A 23,989-nucleotide genomic window follows, 5' to 3' on the forward strand; every position below is an offset into this window, starting at 1 on the left:
GTTCTGCTGTGCTGTGCTGTGTGGCTGGCTCCAACCCTTGGCAGCTGATGGAGTTTGTGTTTATGGAGACAAAGAAATGGACCAAGTTCCTGTCCCCTGCTGCCCAGAGCCCCTGTGATGACTTGGCATCTCAGCCTAGTCCTCAGAATGAGGGAAAACCGCTTTTTCTCTCCTTTGCCAGAGCTGGAGACAGACAGACAGACAGACACCTGATCCCCACTCCCTACCCACCTCAGCAGGACCCCACAAACCAGTGTTTGAACCCACATCCTTCTGAGGTTCAAGGCCCCCCTGAGGGCAGCCTGTCCTTGTCTTTGCACACCTCCGTGGATGGGGAACTCAGTCCGACACCACAGGCAGCTCCTTTTCAAAACGTTTTAAAATTTATTATAAAATATTCAAGACATCTCAAATATTTAAGGAATCCCTAATAAATATTTCACTAATTATAAAATATTTACTATGACCAAAGGTATAAAGAATAACACAGTGGAGATCCCTCCCAGGTGGCTTCTCATACTCCGGAGGCTTCCCGCGCACAGTAGCGGTTCCATCCCTCTCTGTTCTGCTTGTCTTTTGACTTTGGATTCTGCCGAAGTCCTCAGAACAGAATTGGCCATTGTAACATCTGGAAAGGGACACAGCATGGGTTCCCTATGTAGCTCAGGCTGGCCTCAAACTTGTAATCCCCCTGCCTCGGCCTCCCGAGTGCTAGAATTGTAGGTGTTATTCTCAGTCATTGTAGATCTTACTCATGTCTATGTATGGCATGCGTGCGCATGCGTGCACATGCGTGAATGAGGGTGGAGACCAGTGACTGTCCCATGCCTTCCTCTGTCATAGCTTTAGAGACAGGGTCTCTTCGCTGAACCTGGAACTCACTGACTTGCCTGGACTCTCTGGCCAGTGAGTGCAGGGTGGGGGGTACTTATCTCTGCCCTCCCCCAGGACTTTATGGATGAGTTCTGAGGTGTCTGAACTGGATTCTCATGCATGTGTGGTACTTTACCCACTAAGCCATCTCCCAGCTGCCCCAGAGCTGGGAACCTTCCCCATAGCTACTGAGTCAATGAAGAAGGCCACATCGAGTCCTTTCCCCTTCCTTAATTTTGTGATTCTTTATCCTCATGCAATTTTACATTTATTTTCTCTCTCTCTTTTGGGTATTTATTGATACAAGCAAAAAAAGATTTCCCTTAATTTCATAGTGGAATCTAAAGGCGTTGTTTAACTAATGATTCCATTTGATTTTGTGTCAACTGATTAAATGTCAAAATCAAAAATTTAATAATAAATTTTTTTATCAACACTATTGCTGTTATTTTCATATCTTCCTGTCTCTTTTCAAGTCCATCACTGATACAGGCTTTCTGAACCAAGCTGTCCCTTCCCGGAATCATCTGCATAAATACGCTGGGTGCACTAAACCTTTTCTGATTTGTTCTTTCAGAGGCCCTTACCCCGTCCAGCTTCTTTTTCATTTTTTATTCATCATTTTTAAATTTTACATAGCAACCACAGTTTCCCCTCCCTCCTCTCCTCCTGTTTTCCCCACCCTGCTTCCCCTCCACCCTCTCCTATCCACTCCTCTTCTGTCTCCATTCAGAAGGGGTAAGGCCTCCCACGGGAATCAAAAAAGCATGGCATATCAAGTTGAGGCAGGACCAAGCTTTTCCCCCTGCATCAGGCTGAAAAAGGCATCCCACCATAGGGAATAGGTTCCAAAGAGCCAGACCATGCTTCAAGGACAGGTTCTGGTCCCACTGCCAGGGGCCCCACAAAAGACCAAGCTACACACTGTCACCCAGATGCAGAGGGCCTAGGTCAGTCCCATGTTGGCTCCCCAGCTGTCTGTCCAGAGTCGGTGAGCTCCCACAAGCTCAGGTCAGCTGTCTCTGTGTGTTTCCCCATCATGATTCTGATGATCCTGCCCCCCCCCCCCTACAGTTGGTTGTATCATCCCTCCAACTTCTCTTCAACTGGACTCCTGGAGCTTGGCCCAGGGCCTGGCTTAGGATCTCTGCATCTGCTTCCACCAGGTACTGGATGAAGGCAATCAGGGCAGTTACCAGTCTGATCACAGGGGAAGGCCGGTTCAGGCACCACCTTCTCCATCATGGCTCGGAGTCTTAGCTGGGGTCATCCCTGTGGATTCCTGGGAGTTTCCCTGGCACCAGGTTTCTCCCCAGCCCCACAATGACTCCCTCTATCAAGATAACTCCTTCATTACTCTCCCCTCCTCCCATCCCCATCGTCCCCATCTCGACTGTCCTGATCCCTTGCACTCCCATCTCCCCAACCCCTTCGCTCTACTTCCCGACCCTGCTCCCAGTTTACTCAGGACATCTCATCTATTTCCTCTTCCCTGGGAAATGCATGCATCCCTCTTAAGGTCCTCCTTGTTACCCAGCCTCTCTGAGCTGAGATTGTAGCCTGGTTACCCTTTGCTTTACATCTAGTGTCCACTAAAAAATATGGAATGCTTCACGAATTTGCACGTCATGAAAATGCAGGGGCCATACTAATCTCTGTATCGTTCCAATTGTAGTATACGTGCTGCCGAAGCGAGCAGTTCTACACTTGTACTACCCAAACCTGGTGAAGGACTCTGCTGCCGAACTTTGACCTGAGGGACAGCACAGCAGGTGTTTTCAGCAGTGTGCTTGTGGCTGGGTGGTTTGTTTCTTTTTCATTGCTGTATAATGTTCCACAGTATGCGTGCCCTGTGATGCTGCCACCCGATACTCTTGACTCTTGATCCCTCTCTGGCCAGCAGGAACAATCCTGCTGTGTATATCTTCTGACACTTCTTTCACCTTCATCAGGGATTAGACCCAGTTTATCCTTAAAAGTAGTCATGGCAGGAACTCAAGCAGGACAGGAACCTGGAGGCAGGAGCTGATGCAGAGGCCATGGAGGAGTGCTGCTTACTGGCTTGCTCCTCATGGCTTGCTCAGTCTGCTCTCTTATAGAACCCAGGACCAGCAGCCCAGGGGTGGCACCACCCACAATGACTGGACCCTCCACCATCAATCACTAATTAAGACAATGCCCTACAGGCTTGCCTGCAGCCCGATCTTATGGAGGCATTTTATCAACTGAGGCTCCTTCCTTTCCGATCACTCTACCTTGTGTTAAGTTGACATCTAACTGGCCAGCACATGGACCATTGCCGCCTCTATTCTGCTCTGTATATCTCTCTGATATAGACCAAGCTTGCCTCTTCCAAGTTTGTCTTTTGTCTTTCTGTTCCCTGTGGTGACACGGGGTCGCATAAGGTCTTGAGCCACAAATCCTACTAGAAGGAAGTTCTGGATCTTACTGTAGGATCTTCAAACTTGTCACAGTATGGGTGGGAACAGAACCCATAGACTGCCCTAAGACTCATCAGGTCCAAGAGAGTTCAAGCTGGAATCTGGGAGGCTGCCTAGGGTCTTCCAGAGTAGAGGTGGGAAGTGACCCTGCCCAGCCCCCTAAGGTAGGTGCAGGACACCTGCCTGGTGTTGGCAGAAAGAACGGGATAGTGGCCTCAGAGGAAGACTGGAAGCGTTAAATCCTGCCTCTGCCGGCCCTGAGATCCTAGCAGCAGTGTGGGTCTTCTGTGGAGAGCAGAAAGATGGCAGTGTGTGTGTGTGTGTGTGTGTGTGTGTGTGTGCGTGTGTGTCAGAAAAGCCAGGGGGCTCTGGCTAGGAAATGTGTGGCCTAGAAGCTGCTGCCTGTGGGTGGCAGGTGACACACATGGACTCAGAGACAAGGGCAGATAGGCTGGGAGCCATGGGCCTGGATTAAAGCCCCAAGGGCTTCATCAGGAAGCCAGCCTGGTGTGACCCTGGGGCTGTGCTCACAACCCCAGCTGGGTGACTTCCAGGCCCAACTTTGATAGCAAAGATGGAAGGTTCCCAGCTGCCAGCCTGGCGGCTGAGCTCCTACTGCGAGACAGGAGGCAGACGTGCGCGCGCGGCGTGCAGCGATGGTTAGGCTTGGGCACAGCGCTTGGAGTCAGGAACCAGGGCTGCATACTTGCTCATGAAGTCACATGCGCATACACACTGGCCCTGGCAATTCTCAGGTTAGAAAGTTCTGGACTTGCGACTCTCATCTCTGTCCTGACTGTCCTAGGCTGTGGTCACTCCACCCCAGGAGAGTAAAAGGGATAGACTTTTATTCTGGTGGGGAGATCCCCTCAGGCTCTGACATAGCTAGAAGCTGTGTAACTCGGCTAGGCTTAACTTTTGTTCTTTCCAGTGGAAGAGACTGAAGGGAGCTGGTGGCTCTCAAGGGTTCATAGTGGCCAGGGACCCTCCTAGGGATGACCCTATAATCCCCAGATTTCTCGTCAGCTCAGCCCCCCGAGGAGAGCTTTTACCCCCACTCTCTGACTCCAAATTCTTCCATCTGCCTGAGGACTCCAAACTCATTTTTCTTCAGCTTCCCTAGTAAAAACCTTTTACCTGTTGGTTGGAGAAGCCAGAGCTCCAGGGACCCTGATCTCAGAACCCCAGGTCCTAGAAGGAAGCTGTGTTCTTAAGGAGTACACGTGGCCTGAGCAAGACCCACTCACCTGTGACCTCCACATCCCGCCTTCCCAACCCATGGTGAGGGACCGGGTGGCGCTCCACCCCTCCACCCCTGCTCTGGACCCTCTGCCCTGGTCCCCTTCTCATCGCTGCACCCCTGTTTGCCCTGCACTCTGGCGCAGCTCTCCAGTCTCTGCACCCTCCCGCCCTGCACCATTCTCTGCGTTATTTGTTGCTTTTGGTTTATTTGTTTTTCAGCCTTGGAGAGCTGTATGACTTCATAGAAAGCCATGCCCTGCTCCAGCTAGGTGCATTCTGTGTTCTTCCGGCAAGCCACCACACCTGTCTTCCTCCACCCACTCCCCTCCTGAACCTCAGCCATCTTCCCTCTTTCCCTCCCATCCCCCACTCCCACCACAAGCTACAGTCCCTAGGAGCCCGTGATATGGTGGTGTGAATTCCACGGGTGGGTGGCTCTCTTAGGAGATCCCTTCATTGTCTCTGTTTTTTAAGAGAGGAGACAGAAGTCAGAATGACTGAGCACTTTCTCCCTAGGGAGCTGAAGGCCTGCAGCTGCTCACTCTCTGCCCTGTGCAGGACCACACTGTACTGACTGTCCCCCTGTGCCATGCATGGCCGTAGAAACCCTCAATACTAATTGTCATGGTGGCCTTGCTCACACTTCATAGCTGGCCCACCTGTCAGAGAGGTGGAATGAGGGTCGGAGGAGTTCAGGAGCATCCTTGGGGCTGGGCAGCTGGGCCCCTGGGTGAAGAAGTGTGGGGACCTGAATTCAGGTCCCGAGGACTCATATAAAAAGCTGGGTGTGGAGGCACATCTTGTAATCCCAGTGCTGAGGAGGCTGAGACAGGAGGATCCCCATGGCACTCTGGTCGGCCAGTCTACCCTATCTGGCTAGTGAGAGACTCTCTCCAAAAATAAAGTTGACAGAGTAATGCTAGCCTAGGTTACCTCTAGCCTACCCCACCACACACACACACACACACACACACACACACACACACACACACGAGGAGAAGTGGTGGTTTTCAGGGAAGCCTATGGCTGGCAGGTGTCCCAGTCAGGAGGAAAAAAAGGCTCAATAGCTTCAGGGTCCTGGCTTGTGCTCATAGTGTTGCCTGGAGTCCCTGCGGCAGCCTCCACCTCAGCATGAGAACCATGAGGCCACTCAGCATGGCTCTGAGGACTGGGGACTCCCCTCAGCAGATAGCAGACAGGAAGGGAAGCAGGGGGGTGGAGCCACCACCTGCCCTGTCCCTGGCATGTGATGTGCAGACTCTGGGGCTGCTGTTGCTGGGTAACAAGTGGTCCAGCAGCTGTTCCACATTGAGGTTTGTGAGTCAAAGGCTCAGGGAAGGGATTGGTGGCACTGCTGGCTCTGTTCAGCGTTGGTGCTTTGCCCCCATCTAGGCACCGAGGAGGCCTTGGCCTCCACCCCCTACTTCCCACACAGCATGTACACCCACAGTGGTACGGCATGGAAGGCACTTTCAGGACATGCTGGCCTCGCTGTAGGTTGATTCCGGTTGATTTAGCTAGCTCTGTGGTGGCCTGGGAAGCCTTAGGCTGGCCTGGGTTCAGGGATGCCAAGGTAGAGACACCCTAGCAACCACAGGAGGTGACATTGCTGCTGTACTTCATAAACAGCCCTGGCTGGGAGCTCTGACGCTGCACATGGTGTCCGTTTGTCTGTCAGTTAGGAGGGATGAGCCATGGGCTCTCAGGGTCTTCTGTTTCTTCTTGTATATCTGCAGTACCCTCGGTGTGTCTTGTTCATGCACAGATGTCCTTGAGCCTTGCCCTGTGGGTCCTAGAGAGGGCCACAGGCAGTGACCCCCCAAACCAGACCTCACTAGTTGAGGGTTGTCTCCCCAAAGGTCCCCACAACCCCCCCCCAACTGCTCTTGCATCTGCCAAGGAAGGTCCCTTTCGAGTTCCTAATGTGTTCTCAGAGATTACCCTGTCTCCTGCCCTTCTGTGGGTGCTGGTCTAGGTTAGGGATGCTCACTCACACAGCCCCACAGAAAGAACCAGAATCCCTGAGAGTGGGGGGTTCCCCTCCAAGAACATCAGAGACTGAGCCCACGACCACCTGGGGGTGTAGGAAAGGCCACACACTCCCAAAGTGGCAAAGACACCCCAGAAATGAACCCCCCCTACACACTATCCCTGCCCATGAATGCCATCCAAATCACCTTGGGAAGACAAGAGCAGACACAGGCGCGGGTCTGAAGACTATCAGAGAGATGATCCGCCTCGATTATACAGGATTCATACAAAGATTTTGGAGACGGCCTCGAGCTAGAGCAATCTATTAATAAAATATATAATACCAATCAGCTAGCCAGCACACCGTGTTAATAAATGACAAAGGGCATTTGACCAAGCTCTGGTGCCAACTTCTGGCTTTAAAGTAACAGCTAAAAATAGGTATGAGGAAGCACTTTGCTATCAGAGTAGAGCATCTGCCCCAGCCAAGACTGTTCTAAATGATGGCATTAAGAAAAAATCATTCCTGTTCAAAAACTTTTATTAGAAAAAAAGACAGCACCTTTCTCTTTGTGCTGTGACAGTAGACATAGCAATAAGACAGGAAAGCGAAATGAACGGCCGTCTCTAGGAAAAATTGTAATTATTTGCCATCCGCGTGATTTGAGACCCAAGAGAAGCAACTGAAAAAAATAATTTAATATATGAATTTAATATGAAGGTACACAGCCAGAGAGAAAACACATAACACAGATCAATAACTTTCATTTGCGCTAAAGAACAAGTGATCCGAACAAGTAATGAAATAATTGGTCCCCCACTTGAGATGGGTACAGTAAAACAGCAGCACTGGAGCCCCAAGGAATTTCCAGAAAATTTGACAAGAAAAATTTAGGATCATTACAAAGAGCTCGATAATGTCTTCCTGGGGGACAGGAAGACAAAATAACAATGCGAAGAGGCTTGCTGGAACGTTCCCTGGAAGTTACTCCAGAATTAATTCACAGTCGGCACTAGGTGGCCAGTTTGGGAAAACAATAGAGACCCGCCCTGAAGGTTCGTCTGGAAGAAGATTCAGAACCGGATGGGGTGGACTCCCAGTGCCCAGGAGGTAGAAGCAGGAAGAGGGAGAGTTTCAGGCCAGCCTGGGCTACACGGGGAGACTTTGTCTCAAAACAACTATTCCCTCCCCTAAAAATGAATATCCAAAAAGATAAAGAACTGGGCCTAGGGGTGTGGCTCAGTCAGACGAGGGCTTGCCTGGTATGTAGGAAGCCCTGGCTTCTGTCTTCAGTACCACACAAATGGGGTGTGTGAGGCATCCCCACAATCCCAGCATCTGGGAGGCGAAGGCAGGAGGATCAAAAGCTGAAGGCTATCCTTGGCTACATAGGGGAGCTTGAGGCCAGCCTGCGCTGCATGAGATCCTGTCAAAAAAAAAAAAGGCAGAATTAAGAAATCAGGATATATGAACAATTTAGTTACAATGTTTGTCTTCCTAAATATGAAGGACAGAGGTGACCAGTGACAGAAAGTGTGCAGTTTGGTGAAAGAAGGAGAGGCAGGGAATGTCCTGGGGGACCATCTCCTGAGGCTGCCTTCTGCTTTATCTGTGGGTGCATTTCTTATCACTGTGTGTGTGTGTGGTGTTGGTAGCACGTGTGGAGCCCAGAGGCCACCCGCAGGTGTCATTCTTAGAGTACCATCCACCTTGTTTTTTTGAGACAGGATCTCTCGCTGTCCTGGAGCTCACCAAGTAGGTAAGGCTGACTGACCATCCAGCCCCAGGGATCACCTTGGCTTTGCCTCCTTGGCTCAGGGATCACAAGCAAGGGCTACCAGACCTGGCATTTCATGTGGGTTCTGGGGTAGAATCCAGGCCTCTTGCTCTCTGCACAGCGAGCCCTGTGCTGACTAAGCCATCTCCCCAACCCTGGTGGGCTCATTTATGATGCCAGAGAGAGGTCCTGGAGGGCACTTGAAAGCCGTGCAGAGCTGTGGAGGGAGGAAGAGAGGGCGAGATTGGAGAATCAGAAATCAACCAGAAGAAATAGATTAATCAATACATCTTGTCAAGACCATTTGCTGCTACTTAGGAGGGGGGGTGGAGTCAATTCCCATCCTTTTTCTATGCAGAGGAAACATCCCATGTGGCGTGAACATTAAATACGAGACGTCAACTCACACAAGTGTAAGGCAGTGTTCTCTCTGAGGGCAAGCCACTGTCCCCACTCTGCAGAACTGTGGGAGGCAGGGCAGGAGTCTCAAACCCAAGGATCTGGTGACAACGAACCTCCCGTTTCAGCCTCCTGTGAGCTGGGGATGACAGTTGCGAACCACACCTGTCTAGAGGAGCCTCCTTGGTGGCTGACCATCATTCCCTGGCGCCTGTTGGGGTGGACATGGTGTGGCCTCTGGGAGATGACTGGTGACTATGGGAGCTTCCTAGGGGACAGGGCATGCTGGTGATGGCAGTAGTAGACTCTGTTCCACAGTCTAGAAGCAGGTCGAGCCCCAGGGAGGAGGAAAGCCTCTATTCCATTCACCTCCTCAGAACTTACAGCGTGGACAAATGGAGTGTGGGCAGCCACGGGTACGAGTGAGTGGTGTGGGTCCTTTCCCTTCCTGCCCTCTCACTCTGTCAGGAGGTCATAGACTCATATCTGGTGGAGGTGTGTCCCACAGAGGGGCCCGTGGAGGCCCAGACACACACTGGTTCCAGTTACACGTGTCTCAACGCCAATACCCTCAGAAGAGGTTTTGTGCTTTTCTTAATTTCCCTAATTAATGTAACGTTGAAGGACCAATTGCTCACTCATTGTGTGTGTGGGGTTCTGACTGTGTGCAGAGGTCCACATCCACTGTCTTCCTCAGTCACCCCACATTATTTTTGAGACAGGGTCTCTCATGAACCTGATGCTCTCTGATTCAGCTGGACTACGTGGCCAGCGAGCCCCATGGGTCCTCCATCTCCACCTCTCCCTTCTCCACCCAGCACTGGATTGCAGGCATGCACCATGAGACCTGGCTTTGATGTGGGACCCAGGATCGAACCCAGGCCCTCGAGCTCACACAGACACACCTTGCCCGTTGATGTGCTAGCTCCCAGGTAATTGTAAAATCTGAGGGCTGGTGGCTCGTTTACAACCTCAACTCAAAAATGGTGCCCGCTCCCCCGCCAAATCTTTAGTACAATGGAAAATGAGTACAGATCCGACAGCCAAGGTGCCGGTGTCGTGAGGGTTGGCCTGACCCCGTGAGTAGTTTGCGGTTGGTCATTGTGTCTGTACCCAGTGAGATCTGGCCTATGTTGTCCCCTGGGGAGCCAGCCAGTTTTCTGCCATAGCTCCTAGCCTTCCCACCAGGCCGATATCAAACCCCCAAATAGTGTCAGAGTCCCCGAGGTCAGGAGAATTAGAAAGGGGCTTTCTGGAACTCGGGGGCTCTCGGAGGTCAGCATAGTGGTAGGATGAGAACAGCAGACCTCAAAACAACCGGAGAGATTCAGGTCAGACTAAAGATAGAACCTCCTGGCTGCTGGAGTTATGGGGTGTGATGGGACACCCAGACCCATGCTTGCCTTTAAACGAGGCTCTCTGTCTGATGATGGGGAGTGTGGCAGAGTTCCTGGAGAGGGTCACACATTGTCTATCATCTTCAGGGACCAGCCTGGCATCCTCCTCCAAAGATGCCTGCCAGCGCCTGAGCGAGGAGCCTTTGCGGACTGATTTCTCCCTCCAATGGTGCAATACATCATCTTTTTTAATTTAAAAAGATGCCCGGTGGAAGCTTAAGAGACCATTAAGTGTTTGGGTCCCTAATTAACTTCAGAGCAGCCTGGAGCAGCGAGGGAGGGGGGAGGGCCACAGGGAGTGATCTGGGGGCCCCAGCTCTGGTTGGGAAGGAAACTGCAGACCAGACCCTCCCCCCTCCTGCATCCCTGGGCCCCAGCCTCGCGGGGGAGGCTGGATGCTTTGTGTATCTGGCTCCAGCTCCACGGTTCCCTCTGGAACTCTGGAGTGAATCAGGAGACTGTTCATCTTCAAACTGCCTGCTGAATTCTCTTGCTAGTCTCTGTTTCCTGGCTGACTTTCTCTCTCTGAGCCCCCCTCTTTCTCTTTCTCTCCCTCTTTCCCCTCTTCCTTGTTCCACATGCTGAGGTCATCACTGATGATGGCTCTGGTATCTAGTAGATGCTCAGTTAATGTAGATGTGTGTGTGTGTGTGTGTGTGTGTGTGTGTGTGTGTAGTTGTTCTGTCCGCATTCTTGCAGAGTGTTTTCTTCTCTGAGTAGATGGATCGAGACCCCAGTGTTCTTCTACAAGGTCATCTGGTGTTGGACAGTCTCCCCGTCCCTTCAGCCCTCCTTGGTGACCTCTGAGTTCTCACAGGGAGGGGTGTGGTGTGGACAAGGGTATTCTCTAGCCTCCATTTCTCTGGCCATCTGGAGTACAAAGTCAGGTCCAGCCAAGGTCCATGGTATGCCAGGCCTGACCCTGTGGCCAGTTCCCAAGGAGCCAGGCTGCTGATTCAGCCATCCTGCAGTCCTGGTCATGCTGAGCTTGAACGGGGGGCAGGGGTGTGTGTACTGGGAGAGCAGGTAGGATCCAGACAACCTTAGTGGGTGATGAGAAAATCCTGAAAGCTGGTGGGGGTCCCTGGGGCCTTTCCTGTGTGGAGCCAGGAGTACACCCATGCTCTGTCCACCCAGGCTGTTTTACAAAATTTCTCTTCTGTCTCTTTAGACCAAGGAGGGTCTAGAACAAAGAGGACAATCCGTACAAAGTTCTAGAAACTTTAAATAGCCAGAAGCATGCTTCTGTACCGTCAACCTAGGAGGCAGAGCCAAGCTCATCTCTACTTGACGGAGTAGGAAGCCGAATGAAGCTCAGAGAGGGTCAGTAACTTTCCCAAGGTCACCCAGGCAGCGCTTGGCCAAACCAACCTTAGCACCCCAACCTGAACTCAGCAGCAAGAGAACAGGCTGGCCCCGGTGTGCTCTTGGCCAGGCCGGGTCCATGCAGCCTCAGCCTCCCAGGCCTGCCCATCATAGCCCGGCAGGCTCTGCCGCAGAGCACTGGACAGTTCTGGCTGGAGCCCTGCGGCAGCGGCGGGCAAGCGGGCGTTAGCAGTAAACATGATCTATTGGCAAAACATTGGAATGGTGAAAAGTTACTGATCGATAGCTCTCTACCTATCTCTCTGTGTCCCGCCCTGGCCCTCAGCCTGTGCTGCCCCTGGGGGGTGCAGGAGGGGAAGGGACGTCCACTTCGTCAGCAGAAGCCTTGGCTCAGCTCCAGCTCTGCCCCGGCGGCTCTTCCTGCTCTATGATCGAAAACAGAGCCATATTTTTAGACACATGTGATCAGTCCCACTCGGCCGCCATGATTATGTAAATCTGACTATAAGAAGTTTAAAAGCTGAGAATGCCACGCGCTACTTCATCACCAGGGAAGGGCCGCGGGGTTGGAATGACAATGCAAGTCCATTGTCCCTGGGGTGCCCTGGGCTACAGAGGTCCTCCATGAGCACCCACGGTGTGTGTGTGTGTGTGTGTGTGTGTGTGTGTGTGTGTGTGTGTACATAGAGTCATCCCCAGACATGAGGCCCCGGCCCTCTTACTATAGGAAGAATCCTTGCAGATACCCAGTGAATCTCAGGTGTGGAAACTGAGACCTGAAGTTGAACATGGAGGGCCTGGGCAGTGCAGGCTTGATTCCCCAGCCTCAGATCCTCTGGCCTCTGGCCACCTATTCTAAGAAGAGAGAAGTGGGAAACAGAGAGAGGAAGAAGTGGATGGGAACAAGTCCGGCCCCTCCCTTGTCACCTTGGACCTCCCCCCCACACCTTGCCCCAACAGCCACCCACTATAGCCTGGCACTGCCTACTCCCCTCTGTCCTGGGACACCCTCCCAGCCCCTGGGGAGGAATGGCTCTGATCACATGACCATGCACCCTCTCCTCCTCCTGCCTGCCTGATGGACTCCTACCCAGCCACTAAGACCGTCCGTCTGATGCCCTGCCCACCCAGCCTCCGGCCCAACTGCGTCTCTCTCCAGCTCTCCTCCCTCCTGCCAGACTGTGTGTCCCTCTGTGTATGGTCCTTTGAGGGGCCTTTGCTGTTCTTAAACGCCACGCCTAGCATCCCCCTGCTGTGGGGGAGAGCATGGCATAGAGCAGGGTGGGACCGGAAGTTGTCTTGCTGCCCAGTCCTTTTAGTCTACAAGTCAGCTGCCTAATGAAAGCCTATTAGGAAAACCACTAAAACCACTCTGTTCATTCCTAGGTCTCTTTGAATGCTTCTTTGGCCTGTGATAGGTCTTTCCTCCCTCCCTCCCTCCCTCCCTCCCTCCCTCCCTCCCTCCCTTCTGTGTGTGTTCATGTGAGTGCTGATGTGTATGTGTGCATGTAAGCACATGCATATGTACCAACACATGAAGGTCAAAGGTCAACCTCAGGTACCATTCACTTTTTTTTTTGAGACAGGGTAACCTTGGCCTGGAGCTCACTGAGGCTGTCTGGCCCCTGAACCCTGTCACCCCCTCCCCAGCACTGTGGCTACAACACTTAGCTTTTTATATGAGTTAAGGGGATCTGAATCCAGATCTTCATGCTCATATGGTGAGCCATCTCCCCCTGTGGCATTTCTTTGAGTGACAGGTTGACACCCTCGGCACCTCTGCCATCTCCATCCGGCCAGGTGGTCTGACCCTCATCTCCCAGCATGGCTTCAAAGCCTCCCATGGTGCAAGGCTTCTCCCTCTGGTATCTCAGGGGTCAGAGCTGTCAACTGGTCCTGGTGAGCTGAGCCAGCACCCGGGTTTGGTCCCTGCTCATTGTAAGCAGAATCTATCCTCCAAACTAGGCCTGAGAGCCACTGGTTGGCACAGGTATCTGCACACCTCATCTACAACCTAGGAAATGTCAGGGCTGTGGAGACCCACTGGGGTTCAGCCAAGTGGAGGTGTCAGGGGATAGCATTGGGCAGTCCAGCTGAGGGTCAGCCACAGGGCCACTTGAGAGCCCAACTTCAGGGACAGGAAAGAATACTATGGTGTGGGCGGTGGTGGCACATGCCTTTAATCCCAGCACTCGGGAGGCAGAGGCAGGTGGATCTCTGTGAATTCGAGACCAGCCTGGTGTACAAGAGCAAGTTCCAGGACAGGCTCCAAAACCACAGAGAAACCCTGTCTCGAAAAACCAAAAAAAAAAAAAAAAAAAGAATACCATGGTGTGAGAAAGACAAGAAGCCAGGGACTGGTGGCCCAGAGGTCACCTGTGACAGTGACGGGAGGCATCACTCTCTTAGATCCAGGGTGGAAACAGCTGGAAAAAGATACAGTCCCAAGGCAGAGGGAAACATGGGTCCCCTAGTGAGGAAGTTTACTGTGGAGGGCAGGCAGAGGTGAACAAGGAAGGAGGCAGATTGAGTGTGTTGCTTATTACCGTGGAAAATTCTGTAAGGATTGGCTGCACTTTTGACACTGGGTATCGACACGTGGGCGGGGGACCCCTGACACAGAATGTGGTCCACTTAAGGACGTGTGTTCTAGATGGGGGGCTGGGCCTGGTGCCGGGATGCAACTCCCTCTTGCAGGGTCTAGACACTGCCTTCCAACCTGGGGTCTGTGGGTTGATGAGTGAGTTACTAAGCACAGAGTGAGAGGAGAAATGAGGGGATGAGAAGGGATTGCAGGGTGAGGTGAGGACCAGGGGAGTGAGTGAATTATGGAATGAGGGAAAGGTTGGCGGGAGAGCTCGGGTTGGAGGTAGGACACCATCCTGGGCCATCAATACCAATACCTATCAAGGCGATTTGACCTGTTCCCTTGATAAGTACTCCCCAGAGTGGCTCCATGGCCTCAGTACTCTGGGACTAGACCCATGGCATCTGCCCTGGCTTCCACCTAATTCTGTGCCTGTGACTCTGGACATTGACCTAAACGGGAAGAGGCATGGGCCAATTCACTGTGCGACCCAGGATGGATCTTACTTTTTGGACCTCAGTTTCCTCTATCTGAAAAACTAAGCATGGAAGGAGAATTTGGGGACCCACAAGGCTGAGGTTGTGGGGTTCCCTGTGAGGCAGAGGCTATGTGAGAGGTGGGTCCGTCTTTCCATGCTTGAGGCGCCGCTGGCCGTGATAGAGGGGACAGTCATGGGTTCCTACCCCGGCAGGTACTGAAGATCCCTGCATTGTTGACAAACCTAGGTGTGGGATAGCAGAAGGCTGTGGGGGTGGGGAGGAGACAAGGACTACATGGCTGGAGTCAGGGGCCCTTGAACTCAGAGTGCCCACTGCCATACTGGAACAGGGTGAGAGGGAGTAGGGCCTGTTGCCCACACTGTGAGTCAGAGTACAAACAAGGTAAGGGGGGGACAAAAGAGCACCTTGGGGTCCCCACACAGCCTGTCCCATGTGTCTAGGTGAGCATGTGTGTGCAAACCTATGCCTAGGATGACACAGGAGTGCAAATGCCCATGCACACACCTGCAGCTGTGTGCGTAGGAGGCCGACAGACCGCAGGAGACACCACGGCGCCTCTTTGGGCCTGTAATCCTGCTTAACTCGACTTTCAGTTATTTTGAGCAAGAGATTACAGCTGATTAAGATCTCTCGCCAGGCACTACCCCTCCTGGAGGCCAGGAGAGAAAGGCTCTTCCCACCGGGGTCCGTGTCCTCACAATCAACTCCACTGGCCTTTCTCTGGCTTGAGCTCTCCCGTGGTTGTCAGGCTCCGAGGCATGGTGGATACGTTGTGCCACCACTGTGAACTTGACATCGGATGAGGAGCCCAAGGGAATTCCCAGGCCCTTCTGGCTAAGGATCATGCCACCCCCAAGGCTCTATGTCTGCTCACCAGCTCCAGTGCACAAGGTCTAAGCAGAAACCAGGCTGCTGAACCGCAAGGCAGGGTCTGGGTTCCTCTGGATTTCCAGTCTATTCTGTTCGCCTTTCTCCATTAGAAATGGATTCTCTTGGGAGCCAGGTCCCATTTATGAAGTTTGCAAAGAGGAAAGAAATATATATATATATATATTCCTCCTCATTTTAGTCGCCTCGGAGCAGCCTAGTTGCCGCTGTCAATATTGGTGAAATACACTCAGCTGGCTGCTGGCCAGGCCACTGAGCGGTGACAAAGGCAGCTGTAAATCCCTGTATTAACAAGCGAATACCCATTTCTCCATCCCGCAAGTGGGCAGAAGGGGACCAGAGGATAAAGGACTCCAGTTGCCCCATAAGGCATCCTCCCATCACCCCACAGTTCTGTTCTCATGCACTCTGGGCTTTGGGGATTAGGGGGAGGCATAGTCCTGGTCCTCGGGGGGGGGGGCATAGCGGGGGGGGGCATGGGGTAGAGGAGGCTGCTTGTATGTAAACGTGGGGTGGGAGATGGAGGAAGGTGGGCCTCGTCTGGGAAAGTGGAGGATGCCTGGAGAGGACTTTTCTTTTAATTAATTTAAGGAGGTTGTTTTATATTTCTTTATTAATTGTGTGTATGGGAGGTGCAATTTGCGGGAGTTGAATCTCTCCTACCACCATGTGGGTCCTGGGGATTGAACTCAGGTCGTCAGGCTTGGCAGTCATCACCCTGGTCTGCTGAGCCATCTCAGTCTCCCTCAATCCCAGGAGGACTTCTTTGCAAAGTGGGCTGCCCCTCCTCCATTGCCACGAGGGGGACAGCTTCAAGTCCTGGGTGCTCTGTGGGTAGCAGGCCTCAGAGATCAGCCAGCTGGTTCGCTTGGAGAAACTGAGGCCTAGAAGGGGTGGCTTGCCGGGTCATGTGGTGGGGACGGTCACTCGGAGCTCTACTAATGATGAGCCCTGGGTGTGCTGGACCACTCTGCTGCCTCCTAGAGGGCAGAAGGAGAACTGATCCGCCTCAGGCTGGGGACATTGGCTGGGTGTTCGGCACCCTCTGCAGGCGGCTCTGAAGGTGCTGTGACTGGCCCTTCTTGGGGAGAAGTGACATCCAAGAACTCCATCCAGGTGGCAGGCATAGTGCCAATGAGTCAATGAGATGGATGTCCTGCCTCAGCCAGCCCTGCCACTCATGGCCTGATGAACTCTGAGTCCTTTCTAGGCTGTTACCCTGCAGACTTGAGCTATGCCCAGTGAACTGTATCATCCCTCAAGATACCTCTGAGCTGGTCACCCTGGGGAGCTGGTCACCCTGGGGACATCGTGTCCGCCTTGCATATGTTTGCCTTGGTGACCCCAGACTCTCTCACCCAGTCCCATGACCTAAGACAGGGTTTCTGTTTCACAGAAAACGTGGGTGGATGGCTTGGCTGAATTCTTCAGTCACCCAGTGACCTTGGACATGAGGGTTATGTGTGTGTGTGTGTGTGTGTGTGTGTGTGTGTGTGTGTGACTTACTCTCTTTTCTCTTGTCTTGCAGCAGAGAGTACTTCAGGCACAGGAGCCGGGAGAAGCCACCAGGACACACAGGCCCATGGGAAAGCAGGCCGTGGTCACCTCAGGATCGGGGAGGACGGCGCGAGGCAGTGGGCAGTGAGGGAGCGATCCTCCCTCCCAGGACTTGCACCATGCAGCTTGGGACAGGACATCTCTGACAGTGCAGGCAGTGACCTATTCCACCTCTAAGTCCCCGCGGGGGGCGGGGCACTGCCCAGCCCTCCACCCTGTCCCCACAGGCAGAGTGTCTCGAGATGGCTGGGCATGGGTGGGGCGCACCCTGGGTGCTTGTGGCGGCTGCCACGTTACTGCACGCAGGCGGGCTGGCCCAAGGCGACTGCTGGCTGATCGAGGGTGATAAGGGCTTTGTGTGGCTGGCCATCTGCAGCCAGAACCAACCGCCCTATGAGGCCATCCCCCAACAGATCAACAACACCATCGTGGATTTGCGGCTCAATGAGAACCGTATCCGCAGTGTGCACTATGCCTCCCTGAGCCGCTTTGGGAACCTCACATACCTCAACCTCACCAAGAATGAGATCGGTTACATCGAGGATGGGGCCTTCTCCGGCCAGTTCAACCTCCAGGTGCTGCAGCTGGGATACAACCGGCTGCGCAACCTTACGGAGGGCATGCTGCGGGGCCTGAGCAAACTCGAGTACCTGTACCTGCAGGCCAACCTCATCGAGGTGGTCATGGCTAGCGCCTTCTGGGAGTGTCCCAACATCATGAACATAGACCTCTCCATGAACCGCATCCAGCAGCTGGGCAGCGGCACCTTCGCGGGCCTGGCCAAGCTCTCGGTGTGCGAAATTTACAGTAACCCTTTCTACTGCTCTTGTGAGCTGCTGGGCTTCCTGCGTTGGCTGGCCGCCTTCACCAATGCCACACAGACCCACGACCGGGTACAGTGTGAGTCGCCTCCTGTCTACGCCGGCTACTTCCTGCTGGGCCAGGGCCGCCATGGCCACCAGCGTAGCATCCTCAGCAAACTGCAGTCTGTGTGCACCGAGGACTCCTACACAGCTGAGGTGCTCGGCCCACCTCGCCCGGCGCCAGGCAGATCACAGCCGGGACATTCACCACCGCCACCTCCCCCGGAGCCCAGCGATGTGCCCTGTCCCGATGACGAGTGCTTCTCTGGTGACGGCACCACGCCACTGGTGGTCCTGACGACTCTGGCCACTCAGATGGAGGCTCGTCCCTCCATGAAGGTCAAGCAACTGACCCAAAACTCGGCCACCATCATGGTGCAGTTGCCAAGCCCGTTCAACCGCATGTACACACTGGAGCACTACAACAACAGCAAATCGTTCACCGTGTCCAAGCTGACCCAGCCTCAGGAGGAGATTCGCCTGACCAATCTCTACACGCTCACCAACTACACATACTGCGTGGTCTCCACCAGCTCTGGCACCCATCACAACCACACCTGCCTTACCATCTGCCTGCCCAAGCCGCCCAGCCCCCCTGGCCCCGTGCCCAGCCCCTCCACAGCCACTCACTACATCATGACCATCCTCGGCTGCCTCTTCGGCATGGTGCTGGTTCTGGGCGCTGTTTACTACTGCCTGCGCAAGCGGAGGCGACAGGAGGAGAAACATAAGAAGGCGGTGGCGGCGGCAGCTGGCAGCCTGAAAAAGACCATCATCGAGCTGAAGTATGGGCCTGAGATTGAGGCACCTGGGCTAGCCCCGCTGACCCAGGGCCCGCTGCTTGGCTCTGAGGCTGTGTCTCGAATACCCTACCTGCCAGCCACCACCAGTGACGTGGAGCAGTACAAGCTAGTGGAGAGTAGTGAGACCCCCAAAGCCACCAAGGGGAACTACATTGAAGTACGCACAGGGGAGCCGCCAGAACGCAGGAGCTGTGAGCTGAGCCGGCCTGGCACAGAAAACCAGAGCTCAGTGGCGGAAATCTCCACCATTGCCAAGGAGGTGGACAGGGTCAACCAGATCATTAACAATTGCATCGATGCTCTCAAGTCTGAGTCCACGTCCTTCCAGGGCGCCAAATCGGGGGCCGTGTCCGTGGCTGAGCCGCCGCTGGTACTGCTGTCCGAGCCTCTGGCTAGCAAGCACAGCTTCCTGTCCCCTGTCTACAAAGATGCCTTTGGCCATGGTGGCCTGCAGCGGCACCACAGCGTGGAGGCTGCACCCGGCCCCCCCAGGGCCAGCAGTTCATCCAGCGGTTCTGCGCGTAGCCCTCGCACCTTCCGGGCTGAGGCCACCGGCACACATAAGGCCCCAGCCACTGAGACCAAGTACATTGAAAAAAGCTCACCTGTGCCCGAGACCATCCTCACTGTGACACCCGCAGCCACTGTGCTGCGGGCCGAGGCCGACAAGAGTCGCCAGTATGGCGAGCATCGGCACTCGTACCCCGGCTCCCACCCTGCTGAGCCACCTGCTCCGCCGCCACCTCCGCCCACTCATGAAGGGCTTGGAGGCCGCAAGGCATCCATCCTGGAGCCTCTGACACGGCCACGACCCCGAGACCTCGTCTACTCGCAGCTGTCCCCGCAGTACCACAACCTGAGCTATTCATCCAGCCCCGAGTATACCTGCAGGGCGTCCCCGAGCATCTGGGAGCGCCTCAGACTGAGCCGTAGGAGGCACAAGGATGATGCGGAATTCATGGCGGCTGGCCACGCCCTGCGCAAGAAGGTCCAGTTTGCCAAAGATGAGGACCTGCATGACATCCTAGACTACTGGAAAGGCGTGTCCGCCCAGCACAAGTCCTGAATCTCCCTCCATCCCTCAGCAGGGCCCAAGGCAACCCGGCCCTGTCCTCTCCGAAACTCGTGATGCTCAGTGGACCAAAAAGGATAGACCATCCGCAGCAGCTATCCCTGACTGAGACTCAACACTAAGCCCAACATAAGTGCACAACAAGGGGCTGCTGGGCTCAGCGCCTGGCCTGCAGGGACAGCTTGAGGAGGCCGCAGGTGGCCACAACAATAGATATACTAACTTTCATGTAAACTGTACTGTGCCTGCTGCCTGGTGCAAGCAAGCAAGCCACACACACACACATGCACACACACACTCACACACACATGCACACACACACTCACCACACGCATGCAAACATGCACAAATACACATATACATACACACGCATGCACACACACACATGCACATGCATACACACGCATACACGGGACTTCGGAAAACTGTGTCTTATGGGTGGGGGCGGGGGAGGGGAATTTTTTCCATCTTTTTCCTGTTCTGAGTCTTCTCTTCCTTTTCTCTCTTTCTTCTCTCTTTCCTCTTTCTTTCCTTCCTTTTTAAAAAATATATATATAAAAGTGAAATTCTTAAAAAAAAACCTAAATCACCTATCATGGGGGGGGGGGTGACCAAGTGTGCCAGCTTCATGGCACCCCCTAAATATGACGTTCCAGTCTGTGCAGGGGGGGGGTGGAGCTGAGGCAGATGGGCCGCCTGACTTTGGCAGCATCTTGAGGCTGTGAGACTCCAGGGGGGAGATGGAGACTGTGCCTAGGGACAGGATGGGGTGGCAAGAGGGGTGCAGGCTGGGAAGCATTGTGAAGCAGGTGTGTCCTCCCCCAACCCTGTCCCCATCTTCATTGTACACTGTAGCTGTTCTATTGTACAGAAAAAGAATCTATATTTGCAAAGTTTGCTGTAAAATGAGAGAGAAAAAAAAAGACTATGTCTACTAAAAAAAAATCTGCAAAGGAAAAAATTCAAATACATGTGTTCTGTGGGTTTTTACTGGGGATGGGGGCTCAGGGCCCCATATAGGTGATTGTGGGTAGTGACTTTGATGGGTTCAGTGGGAGCCCCGGGGGTAAATTAGTGTGGCTCACACTGAGCAAGGAAGAGTCCAGTCTTAATGAGGGTGGGAACCAGTGTGGATGGGTTGGGAATAAGAAGCAGAAGGAGGTCCAGCAGGGTTGTGGCTACACCTGGGCCCCATGTGCAGACCTAATGGATGAGGGTTAGAGACATCCTGGAATAAACAGCGGCTCCTATGAGCTGGTGGGAATGGTGGGTTGGTGTGAGGGTGAGATGATCAGAGGGTGTGTCTGTGGAGGGGTCCTTCCATACCCAGAGCCCCACCCACATGGAGAGAGACCCTTCTATACCCTTCAACCTGAAGCCGGCTTTCATCTTCGCACAGCCGGCCCTGCCTGCCAACCCTCCCTCGTCTCTTGCCCACTCTCTGTCTTAGATGACCTTCTCTGGGTGGGCCCATCCTCTGGGGATGAGCAGTGGATCTTTCTAGGTTCTTCAGTTTCTGGAGCTGGTAGGTGGAAGTCCCAGTCCAAGGCTAGCCTCTGAACTTTATGTTATTGAAACCATAGTTACCTCTTGTCAAGAACCATCCATCTGCCACCCTCTAGCCCAATGCTAATAGCTCCAGTGGTCCTGTGATCACCCCCACCCAATGCTGTTCTCTTCCAGAGAGGTTCAGTGCTGTGTTGGGAAGGGACATCCTGTCTCTTTGTACCCATGGAAACCTGAGGCCATTCATTTACCTGGACAGCCAGGAAGCATGTCTCCCAATCAATATTCCCAAACCATTTTGAGGATCTTCCCTTTATGCCCCTAAAGGTCCTAGTCACCGAGGGCCTCCACCCAGGGAAAACAAGTCCTAGTATGGACTATTGACAAAGACCCAATAAGATACCAACATCCTGGACTCAAGGTGCTGGGGGACTTGAATACAGAGCCACAGTCATGGAAAGAAGCAGACTTTGGCATCTGATGAGCTGTGGGGAATACACCTAGGTTCCAGCCTAGCTGGAGATGAGGGCAGAGAGGGTTGGGGAGGCTGGGGACCAGGGGCACACAGCCTCTGCTTGCATACTCCCAGGGACACAGGCTCATCTCTTTCCTCTAACTTTAGGCACTTTTCTTAGAACCACATAGTCCCAGGGTCAAGTTCTGGCTTCTCCTGGGTCCCTGGAGGGAAACACAGAGCTACACACAGAGCCCACTCTAGATTCCTACCCAGGCTGCATTTGATGGGCACCCTGCCAGTAAACTCTCTAAATGAATCCCCCTCAAATATTACATATCCTGTCCTTTCTTGTCCAACCTAACAGGCACCAACCAGCTCAGCTCCTTCCCAGTGCTGTACCTTTATGATCATCGAAGGAGGATCCACCAGTGGTCCAGAGACAGAGATCACATCCAGAGGGGAATGTAGAATCCAGAGCTGGTGGTGGAGGCCTAGAGAAGAGCCTATTCCTCCCAGGGACCCATAGCCACTCAATAACTGTTCTGGTTATGTGACAGAAGGAGGTGATCAGGCCTGCTCAACACATTCCTTGTCCCCAAGGAGACAAAATAGCTATTTATAGGGGACCATGACAGACAGAACAAAGGTGGCAGCTTCACAGGTCAGGCAGCTGGCCAGAGAGTGCACATGTGTGAAGAGACAGGACAGAGAGAGCTGGTACCAGGATGGGGTCTAATGGAAGAATCGCAGGTCTGGAGAGGGATGAGGGCAGAGACACAAGAGGCAGGAGGTGCATACAGGATGCCCAGCTGCCAGAGCCCAGGCAGCGATGCCTAGTCTTCCAAGGTCTCCTAAGGCCAGCGGAGTCAACTCTGCGCTGAGTGTGAGCTGGTGACAGGTACTCACATGCCATTACATCCTCACTAGAAAGCGTTTAAGACTCCGGTTGCTAAGGTGCCAGGAGAAGACCTACACATTAAAATGTGTTTATATTTATTTATTTTTATGTGTATAAATGTTTTGCCTACATATTTGTATGTGTACCATGTTCATGCCTGGTACCTGTGGAGGCCAGAAGAGGGCGTCAGATTCCTTTGAACTGGAGTTATGGATGGTTATGAGCCACTGTGGGGGTGCTGGGAATCAAACCTGGAAGAGCAGCTAGTGTTCTTAATTGCTGAGCCATCTTTCCAGCCCTGACCCGCATTTATCAGGTGCCCACCGTGTGCAAAATTCTGCACAGCTGAACTTGGGAACTTGCAGGCTGGCAGCCACGTGCGATGAAGGGAAGTGGTCAGCTCAGAGGTGCGCAGGGGATGCCAGGCAATGAAGGGAAAAAGCCAGGGGTGCTGGGTTGGGGGCTCCTGAAAGTGGTGGGAGTTGGCTTGGAGAAGGGGAAAGAAAAGGGAGGATGGGCCCTAGGAGAGTGGGGTCTGAACTGGGTTTAGAGTAGGGATGTGGGAACTCTCCCCATGGTCCCTGCTTTGTGGTTTCCCATGGGAAAGCAGAAGGTATGGGAGCTTGAATCAGGGGCCTTGTGACTGTCCCTATACCTTAAGTCCCAGCTATCTCCTCCATCCAATGTGGGGAAGGCACCCCACACCCTCCTCTGGTTACCAGGACAGTCTCACAAAGGACCCGACAAGGAGTCTCTGTCACAAAAGCAGCACGCAGGGCAGCCACAGGTAGCTGGTATGGATGAGAGGACCCTGAAGGACAAAGCCTACTCCACATGCCTCTTAGCTTCCACAGCCCAGCCCTATGGGAGTGACCCTGAGAAAGATCAGGCATAGGTATCTGTTCTGTATGGTGCAGAGAATGTTCTGGGAACCATTCTTTTGTTTGAATGAGAGTATTTATCAAATATATAGCAATCCAGAGAGAGAGAGAGAGAGAGAGAGAGAGAGAGAGAGAGAGAGAGAATTAAATCAGAGACTTAAAATATAAAATGTTCAGCAGAAACCAATCAGGGAAGTTTCATTGAGGCAGACAGATAGGCTTCCCACAGAGAGAAGAGTTTACTCACAGACTGACAAGGACCAGAGGCTTCCACAGAACAGAGAGCAACAGATAAAGATCACATCGTCCAGATGGGGCCTCAGGACATCCAGCAGAAACTGACTGGGGAAGTTGAGGCAGTGGGGATGAGCTTCTGGTTTCTTTCCTGTTGCCAGCACTTTAACACCGCAGGAAGAACACTGTTGAGACAGTTCCAGCTGTTTTCAAAGTGCGACATTTTCACTCCTGGGCTTTTTGCTGTCCTCTCCTCCCTTATATGGAGTTGGGGGACCAGCCAGTCTCAGACACGCGGTCTTGGAGGACACATGGA

General features: G+C 53.3%; 1 protein-coding gene and 1 non-coding gene across 5 annotated transcripts in view; one reads left to right on the forward strand and one right to left on the reverse strand.

Moving 5' to 3' along the window:
* Positions 1–20,121, forward strand: part of LOC121464720 (protein ELFN1) — a 64,436-nt gene extending 44,315 nt beyond the window's left edge. For 3 of the 4 annotated variants that reach the window (XM_041677753.1, XM_041677755.1, XM_041677752.1), the window contains exon 2: positions 16,931–20,121. In XM_041677753.1, the coding sequence (XP_041533687.1) occupies positions 17,202–19,691 (2,490 nt within the window). In that variant the 5' untranslated portion in view covers positions 16,931–17,201 and the 3' untranslated portion in view covers positions 19,692–20,121. The remainder of the gene's footprint in view (positions 1–16,930) is intronic. The other variant, XM_041677756.1, reaches the window with a different exon arrangement.
* Positions 2,469–2,572, reverse strand: LOC121465205. Its single transcript, XR_005976632.1, has one exon. It is a non-coding gene; the product is annotated as a U6 spliceosomal RNA (small nuclear RNA).
* Positions 20,122–23,989: the final 3,868 nt, after the last annotated feature.

The sequence above is a fragment of the Microtus oregoni genome, unplaced genomic scaffold (genome assembly GCF_018167655.1).
Source record: "Microtus oregoni isolate MIOR12 unplaced genomic scaffold, Mior012 000029F_ref0000214, whole genome shotgun sequence".
NCBI classification, from domain to species: domain Eukaryota; kingdom Metazoa; phylum Chordata; class Mammalia; order Rodentia; family Cricetidae; genus Microtus; species Microtus oregoni.